The 9,485-nt window shown below is 35.2% G+C and overlaps 1 protein-coding gene across 1 annotated transcript; it reads right to left on the bottom strand.

Annotated features, from left to right (window-relative positions):
* Positions 1–1,803: 1,803 nt before the first annotated feature.
* Positions 1,804–8,250, bottom strand: LOC114192749 (transcription coactivator). Its single transcript, XM_028082547.2, has 10 exons — positions 8,092–8,250; positions 7,915–8,004; positions 7,724–7,828; positions 7,093–7,194; positions 6,907–6,991; positions 6,683–6,752; positions 6,507–6,551; positions 3,329–5,890; positions 2,832–3,048; positions 1,804–2,622 (listed from the first exon to the last, which is right to left on the bottom strand). Exons 1-10 carry the CDS (start codon positions 8,173–8,175, stop codon positions 2,068–2,070), a joined length of 3,915 nt encoding a protein of 1,304 aa, XP_027938348.2. The 5' UTR covers positions 8,176–8,250; the 3' UTR covers positions 1,804–2,067.
* Positions 8,251–9,485: the final 1,235 nt, after the last annotated feature.

Raw genomic sequence — 9,485 nt, 5'->3', positions numbered from 1 at the left:
AAGTCAAAATATTAGTTTGCCCCCGTATTTTTACTAGCGGACCGGCCCAATTCGTTTTTGTCACCCGAATTTTGACTATTACAATCTCTGATATAGCTCGATCGTTATACTAATTAATGTAATGAAAATATGATATCTACTTAAAAGTACACATACACTATATTTTGTTTTTTATATTTAATTTAATTTCAAATATTGTAAAACACTGAATCAAGTCGATAAATGTATACCCAATATAAAATGTATATAACAATTAACAATAAAAAAATGTAATTAAAATAATTAATCTAAAAGTAAAATAGTGGGAAATTATATATTAATTAAAAAACATTTGAAAAAAAAAATCATAAATAAAAATTTAATTTTATTAAATCATATCATATGACATGTTTATTTATATAACTTTTTATTGATTTAATTCTATATTTAACTCTTTTTTAATTTGATCAGTAATTAACAAATTTCATTCAAGTTTTTCATTTTTTAAAATCACAATGGCATCTTTTTCCACTAAATTAATAATGAAACAGTTGATACATAAATATTAACGATTTTAATTTATATACAATGTAGTTTGTAAAAAGGTATACTAACCATTTATTAAATTAACTTCGTTAACGTACAGAAGATCACATTGCTATATTTTATCAAATTGAAAAACATGACTAAATTTTAAAAATGTCACATTGTTGCCATTTTAGAAGTTAACTTAAACTTCTAAAAAAGAAAGAAAGCTTTTGATGAAGCCTTTTATTATCAAAAACAATAAATTGAAAAAAAAATAAGTAAATAATCTAACTTAAATACAATTAAGCCTTTTTTTTATATTTTGTTTACTATTTTAACAAATTACTTTACCACACACATACTTGTACACTGATAACAAACTTTCAACTCATTTTTTCACCTTTTGTCGATCTTACGAGTACGTGCTTTATTAGAGATGTCAAAAATGAGTTTTAATCTGTGAGTCAATCCGGTTCACCACAGATTCGAGTTAGTTTGGTTTGATAAAAGTTCAATTTTTTCAAAAGTGAGTTAAACTCAATCCAGCTCACTTAACTCACTCGTTAAACGAGTTCGAGATGGGTTGACCCACCAACATTTTTTTGCAATTTGTTTAATTAATTTGATTGTCAAGCTATATACGTTGATATTTTAATCTTTAACTATAATTTTTGTAACAAATTACTCAATCAACCATCTTATAAACAATTTTTTCTAAATTAGCATGACAAAAATGTGTAATTTTTTATTTATATTTTGTTGAATATCATGACAACAAATGTGTAATATTATTCATGTTTTCTTAGACTATATGGATACTTTCTTGAAAATAATTTATCATATATTTGTAGTGAGCATGATAAATACATTGATTCTTAACTTTATTGTGATTGTCATCTCATGGATGGCTTAAAAAATTATTTAAATATTTAAATTCTTAAAAATAAATAAATATTTTTTTATACGAATTGCAAAATTTTTTACTTCCCTAGATTAGGTTCACTAATTTTCAACTTAACTCGTGATAAGTCAATCTGTTTGACATGTCTTGTATATCGAAAAGATATCAGTTTATCCTTTTATTTAAACAGATTTTTAATCAATCAATTACTGTGACTATTTGTGAAATAGGAGAATTATCGCACACTTGAGTTTTATAATAGCTATATGTAAAAGTTTATGTACCTTTTCTAAATTAAAATACGTAAATTCAACGTTTATTATCTTAAAAAAATACTAATGAAATTAATTAGAAAGAAAAAAAAAACATATTTAAAAAATTACTAATAAAATTAATTAGAAAGAAAAAAGACCATATTTACACAGACTATGCTCATAATATGTAACACTTTGACTGGTTAGAAACGTCTTGCCATTCAACCCCGAGTCAATAGAGAGCGTTACCCAAACATGTTTGAAATAAGTTAATTTTGTTAATTACAAAGGATTTACATTACTATTATTGTTGTGCAGATGACAACTAAAAAGACTAGATAGAAAGGAAGGTGCAAAGGTTGACATAATACAGGTAAGTATCCCAAACAATCACTTGGTCTTAGATTATGATAAAACATTTTTTTTCCTTTTAGTGGAATTTTTTGAGGAGTTTGGAGTGGTACTGCATTTTGAACAAAACCAGTCGTCCTCAGGGACTTGTGTTAGTGGAGGATCGCAGCAATCGATGTGGGTACCCACTCCACACCCAACAGAACCACTTTCATCACCACAAATCAGCATTACATCTCCTCTGTCGCGGGATCCACACACTTGGCAAGGTACATCATCACTATCATCATCATCACTGAAATCCTCAGGAGCAACAATCTCCTCTGCTTTGCTTTTAAGTTTATCCAATGATTTCTCTGCCCAAGAATGAGTGCCGTATAACACATGCTTCTCGAGGGAGAACCCGGGTTTGCAAACATACTCAACCAAATAGTCCGCTACAACACAAGGTATCTCATGTTTTAAGAACTCTTGGACCCAGATATCAACATGTGGCATGCCAGGGCTAACTACAGCATAGTCGACTCCGGTGCCAAGGAATCGTGTATAAGGTGGAGAAGTGGCTAATATTGTTCCATCGCCAGCTTTGATGACACGTTTCAGAGTATCCTGTAAAACAGTTGTGTTGGAGCGGAAATATAAGTCATCGTCAATAAAACGCAGTTGAAATGGTTGGAAACTCGTTTCCATTAATGACTGTACAAACAAAAACTGCATTAAAAATAGAGACCATCCCTAAAGTCTATTACAATTCGGATGAAAGTCACGGTAGCATTGGCAAGTAATAAAGGAACATTCTCAATAAAAACAAAACATACCAAAGGCGGAGCAATGCAATCGCCGTATACAACAATACGCATTCCGTAGAAGGCACCATGACCTGTTTTTTCTTTAACTAGCCGCCACTTTCTCGGAGCCTCCATATTGATTGCTCCATCCTCACTGAGACCATTCCTGTGCCACTCATACGGCTCCTCCGCCAAGAGTTTTCCTTCCTGACTGCTGTCAGTTAGGTAATCCATTTTCAGAATCCACCTGCATTCCACCGAAGATTGAATAGTTATTTATAATCAAAGAAATCCAAATTACATTGTTATACTGAGAATACGAAAGGAAAGGGAAAGACGCTAGGTTATGCTTATTTTTCAATGATTTTCGAAGGAGATTGAAGTAACACCTCCATTCTGAAATCTACACTACATGGGAAGTTACTACAACAAAAATTTTCCTTGCCGACTTGCTTTGGTTTGAACACAAGTGTTTAAGCAGGGGCATCGTATACGAACTTCATTTTAGTTTGTCTGATATTCCTTACCTTCCTGAAGCAGCCGCAGCAAAGAATTTCTCAACCCTGCGTAAGGGGTCTGGAGCTATAAAGTGTGTCGCCTGATATGACCACTGATGAGAATCCCGGCAAACCCTTCCTTTTAAGCGCTTGATTACTTGCTGAAACTCTTTTCTCTGTAGACGGTGACCGCTTAATATAAAAAAAGCCGCTTCAGTCTTTACTCTCGTGTTAGATTCTGATATAGATGGATTGAGCCCCACTTTAGTAGACTTGATATTTGTTGACCTTACATTAGATTTATTAGTTGGATTGCCATTGCTTCTGCCCTTCACAGGATCCTGCATTAGATCAATTGGTCTATTCTCCTTCTCTTCTTCAGCTAAAGTCACTGACTTATTTCTTGCTAAGGCCGACTTGTCATGTTGATCAGCAGGAGAGGGCACTTCTTCCACAGTTTCTATCTCTGCCTCATCCCCCGTTTCATTGGGAACCTTTTCCTTAGATACTGCAACTTTAGATTTCGATAAATCCTTGGCAACTGTGGCCTTGGCTTTACCAGCAGGACGTTTCCTTGCTTGATGCTTTACCACCAGTGAAGATGGCTTCTGTTTTTCAGTTTTATTCGTAACTCCTTTAGGAGGCATTGCCTCTTCACATTTTGACGCGGGACAAATTGCTTCTGGCTTCTCTTTTGAAGATTTATCTCGTTTTTTTGAAGGATGAACCTTTGTAGATTTATCTCGTTTTTTGGAAGGATTAACCAATTCTTCTTCAGTTGTCATTCCTAACTCATTTTCAAGTTTGTCATCTGGATCTTCGGTTTCATCATCCAAAGTCTCAGTTCTGTCACTTGCATCGTCTGCGTATTTACTAACTGTGGCATTAGCTTTACCAGCAGCACATTCTCTTGCTTGATTCTTTACTAACAAAGAAGACGTTTTCTGTATTTCTGCTTTATTTGTGCATTTCTTAGGAGGCATTGCCTCTTCACATTTTGTTGCAGGGCAAATTGTTTCTGACTTCTCTTTTGTTGCTCTATTCGGCTTTTCCGAAGGATGGACTGATTCTTCATTTAGTGCCATTCCAAACTCAAATTCACATTTATCATCTGGAGCCTCGGTTTCATCGGTAAAAAAGTCAGCTCTGTCAGAAGCATCATCTGTATTTTTAGTAACTGCTTCTTGCTCCATCATATTGTTAATATCCCGGTTTTGGGGACAACCCTGATGAATCTTCGCATCACAAATCTCTTTGCTTTCGCTGCATAAAGCTACACCTTCACCAAGGTTAGTTTTATTCAAGGAAAGTGATCTTTTATGTCGAGCAGTGGCACTTACTCTAGGTTTAGAACCTGAAATTCCCTTGACAACTGACTTCTTTGTGGGTGATTTTCTAACCAGTTTATTACATTCTTCATTGCTTAAATCCAAGTTAGTACAACCACCGGATTCCACATCATGAGAGTTTTTGTTTCCCTTTGACGAGGAATCAAGACTTTTGGTGATATGCAGCCCGGCTTCATCACAACCAACTTGTCGCAATCCAGAACTTGTGACATCAGGCTTGCCATTAATTTTAGACTCACTTATGCTTCGAATAGCCGATTGTGGACTATTCTGATAGACACTATCACGCTGTGCAGATTCTGGGCCAGCATTTCTTGAGAAATGCTCATCAAATGCCACTGAGTTGGAGTTAGAACCAGCTTTGGGTGGCTCATCAACCTGAGATGTCACTTTTAATCCTTGAGATTTACCATTTGCTGATTGGATGGAGACTTTTGCATCAGAAGACACCTTTCGTGATTTTAATTTCGTAGAAGAAGCTTCATTTATCCTCTTTTGAGGCAATAAACTAATTGGTTCATCCCCTTTAGTAAAATCATTTCCTCTCCCAGAAATATCTAAACTGGTAGATTTCATAAACTGAATTTCCTCGTCAGCCTTACTGTTTTCACATCTGTTGCCTTCTATGCCTGAGCTTCCGTCTAATATCCTTGGGACAGAAAATTCCCTTTGGTTCTTTCTAGAATAACTTGTGGTTCTAAGTTTTTCATTTGAATGTGCAACTCCAGCTGCACTTGCAGATGTTGATGTCAATTCATTTATCAACTTCTTAGACTCCGTAGTGTTACCATGCAGACCAGACCGCTGAACAGATGATTTTGTATTTGCCGTATTGCCAGGGTCCTGGCAGCCAAGTGCCTTTGGATAATCAGCATTCTTAGACTCAGTGGTATTTGTATATTTGTCAGGTAATTTAGAAATATCAGGAGTCTGATAGCTTATCTTTGAGTCATCAACATTATAAAAGCTAGAGTCTTGATCAGATTTTCTCTTGCTTTCTGGAATGGTTAAAGAGTCTTCACCATTATTGACATTTGGCAAAACCCGTGGACCAGTAGAATCTGGTAAGTTGCTCGATGCCTCTCTTACTGATTTCAACAATCCATGATTTGCAGCATGGCCAAATTTCGAACCAAGGGGGCTTTGTTGTATATTTCTCCCACCTGATTGTCCCAGCTTAGCATCTTCACCCTCTTCCTCCGAATCCTTGGCCTCTTCCTCCGTCATTTCTAGTTCAAAACCACTATTGAAAAGGAACAAAGCTTCAGTAATTAGCTGAAAAGATAAGATTTTTTAAAAGCTTATGGAAAATAAAGTAATCATAGGAAGAACAAGTGATTTAATCACAAAACTTCAACTATAAGCTGAAATGCCTCTTACAGTAGTGCATCCACATGACTCGATGACAGGTAAAACTTAATAAATTTTCCTTATTATGTGACACTATTTGAACATGGCAAGTGCATGAGTGTAAGTCATAAATCATCAAGGAATGCCAAAGAATGAGAGAACTAACGAGGACATGGTGCATTATTCTTATTGGCAATAAGATGTTGAGTAAAGCAAATGACATTTTATATTCTACCCAAGTACAGTTGAGCTATATTTTCCTTTAGTAATAATGAGATCATTTCCCGCAATCATTATCAAGGTCATTGAATAACACGAAACAAGATGTATGTAGACAATCTCTAAATATAGAAGAGTATGACAAATATGCGAGCATTGAAAGAAGAATACTGTCCCCATTCAGCTTCCATCAACATAATATCCGAAATGCTACACTTGCATTGCATGCTAGGATGTGGATAAAAATTTATAGTGAAATATTTGCACTTGTAAGTGATATAACGCCTAACCTCTTGTTATATTTGTCTTCAGGAAGAAGCACCCATTCCTTCAAGCTGAAAAAATAAACAGAACTTTATTTGAAAAAACTTTAAATTTATATAATCCCAACAAGTCAAATGAAAAAGGGTCAAATAGATGAGATTCATTCACATCCTTGTAAAGGTAGCAGGATACACATACATACCAATCTTCCAACCAACGATGATTAACTAGCTTTATTGTGCCCAATCTCTTGGCAAGCAGATACTTCTCTCCTATATTGAAAGTTGAATTTTAAAACGGAATTAACAAACAAAACGAAATAAAAATAAGCATGAATAGTCTGTAATATGAAGCAATTAAGAGAACAATAAAAGCATACACACGCAGTTAAAAGTGAAAGGCAGGATTTACGAAAATTAGACAAACCTTCAAATTTATAGCATATGAGATGAGTAACCTTGTTTGCTACCAATGGTTTAGAAAACTTCGCACCCATCAGGCCGACCATGGTCTAAGGGAAAGTAAGGTGAAGGTAAATTCAAGTAAGCTCACAAAACAAAGCGCACAACCTCCTCCGAATAAATCACACGGTAAAGTATAACAGATACCCACCATAATGTCATCCCGATCCTGCCGTAGATAACCAGTCAAGCACATTATCAAATCTTTTGCACCTGGTATTCCATCTAAGTCTTTAGGAGGTCTATACATAACCTGCCAAATGGAAAACTCAATTTGTTCAGTTAAAGGTTAAAATTACTACAAATTCATCCTACAAAGCAGAACAAAAATAAAAACACCACTGGCTCTCTAAGTGACTCGGAAGTCTAAAGATTTCTGGACACAGTGTAAACAAAACCAATTAACTAATTGGTCGGAATTTCTAATCTTTTTTTAAATTTTTATAATTTGGAAGTAACCAAATCTTTCCCCCGAGTTGTGTTTACAGATGAATCAAGTACTTACTAAATAAACGCTTATAATATAAAGATTTATTCATAAGTTGTTTCAAAACTTTAAAAAAAGTGACTGAATTATTTCCACAAAAACTATAAGTTATTATCTTATACTACCTAGAGGACTCAAGTTGAAAACACCTTATGGACACAACATTAGGTAGTTTTCTAATATGTAAGTGCTTCTACCATAAGAGAAGCCAAATAAGTTGTTCCAAGCGGACTCAACTCAACATTTCATGAGAAAGAAAGGCACTCCAATTAAGGGAATGGAAGAAGAAACTAACCGAAGAAGCATCAACGGGCATTCCAATATCAGCACTGTGATCAACCCAGAGTGCAGTGACGACCGCCTTCCGGTCCTTTCTTGCAGCAACACACAGAGGATCGTCCTACACGCACAACACATAATGCTCCCTCTCTTTAAAATGAAGGCCGATGATAGGGCTAAAGAAAAAGCAAATCGTACTGAACTCACATAAGCAATCTTGTCGACAATAACATGACTGCAACTACCACCGTACTGCCCTGCGTCAATTCCACCGCCATCTTCAAGCTTAACCCGGATCTACAAAATCACAAGCAGCAATTCAAGGGATAAATAAAACAACCTTACGGAAGAAGAAAAACAGAATAGAGAAGGATAGAGAGAAACCTGGCTTTCGGCGGCGGGATTGAAGCCACGGAGAACAAAACGAACACCTCGAAACACTCGCGACGCGTAACTAGCTTCCATCATGCGAAGCGGAAACGGAAGAAACAAGCGGCAAAATGAGAAACAAACTTCTGGAGGAAGACTTGATATGGTAACTAGTTATTTAAAATTTTATTTGAAAAAATAAAAATGAAAGCGGGGAATTTTTATTTGTCTCACTGTTTTGATTTTGGAGGCGGGATGATGAAATCATGAAAATCTCTACATGGGCTCTCATTCGGCCCTGGGATAGTTGGGCCGGTTACAATTCCATAAGGGGAGTTTCTTCCTGCACCCCAATATTTCTTCTGCACCTCCAAATATTCATGCTCTTTCATTTATGTTCTTGGAAAATTAAATAAATAAAAAAAATTAATTATATAGACGCAATAATTAAATAATTATGAAATGGCAGAGTTAATTGGCTGCCTAAATTAATTACCAGCAGTGTTTTATATACCCTGCACCCCCTTCTCTTTCAGTTTCACTTACACTGCAATTCTTATTTCACTTTTTCACTTGCACTGCAAAAGAAGAAATTTCATTGGTGGTTGAGGTGTGAATTTTTCAGTCGAGGGTCCACTCGTATTTCACCATTTGCTTCATTTCTTCTCAGAAAAAGGTACGCGCATTAGAATATAAGTTTATATTTGATAAGTTTATGTCTGAGGTAAATGTTATGCTGCATTTTTAATATTTCATGTTACATTTTACAGAAGTCATTTTTATTTACGGAAGTGGAAACTTCCGAAACAATAGTGAATTTATGCGGAAGTCAAGTTATTATTTCCATATACTGAAGTCGACTTCCGAAAGTGTATATGTAAAACGGAAGTCGACTTCCGGAAGACAAGTGAAATTTTACGGAAATCAAACTATTTTTTCCCTTATACGGAAGTCAACTTCCAGAAATGTACATGTGAAACGAAAGTCAACTTCCGGAAGTGTATGATTAAATCAAAAGTGGACTCCGGTGAAGTGAAATTTTTTAGTGTCACGGAAGTGGACTTCCGATCTTTAAGTGAATTTTTCGCCCAGAAGTCGAGTTCCAAAGATTTTTTTTTTGTTTTGTTTGGTAAGTAGCTTTTTGTTGTGGTGAGTAAATTTTTTCCACTTCCGTAGTAAGGTGGTTTCTCTTGTTTTTCACTTTTTCCACTTCTGATGCTTTCTATGTTCTACCATGCTTTCTTTTTTCTTTTTCTTTTTTCACTTTTTCACTTCCGTATATGCTTTTAGACTAAGCTTTCTTCTTTTTTTTCACTTTTCCACTTCCGTAGATGCTTTTACACTAAGCTTTCTTTTTTTATTTTTTCTTTCACTTTTCCACTTCCGTAGATGCTTTTAGACTTAGTGAT

This window comes from Vigna unguiculata, chromosome 7 (assembly GCF_037176805.1).
Source record: "Vigna unguiculata cultivar grain cowpea cultivar isolate G323 ecotype 2 chromosome 7, ASM3717680v1, whole genome shotgun sequence".
NCBI lineage: Eukaryota > Viridiplantae > Streptophyta > Magnoliopsida > Fabales > Fabaceae > Vigna > Vigna unguiculata.
Note: the sequence above shows the minus strand (reverse complement) of the source record. Positions and strands in the feature narration are given on the sequence as shown.

What these genes read in the sequence shown, in the direction of transcription:
- LOC114192749 (XM_028082547.2), bottom strand. Translation starts at nt 8,175, where the DNA reads ATGATGGAAGCTAGTTACGCGTCGCGAGTGTTTCGAGGTGTTCGTTTT. An exon ending in CATCGTTGGTTGGAAGATTG is followed by an intron (nt 6,552 to 6,682) that starts GTATGTATGTGT and finishes TTATTTTTTCAG; the next exon opens with CTTGAAGGAATGGGTGCTTC. An exon ending in ATTGCATTGCTCCGCCTTTG is followed by an intron (nt 2,623 to 2,831) that starts GTATGTTTTGTT and finishes ACTGTTTTACAG; the next exon opens with GATACTCTGAAACGTGTCAT.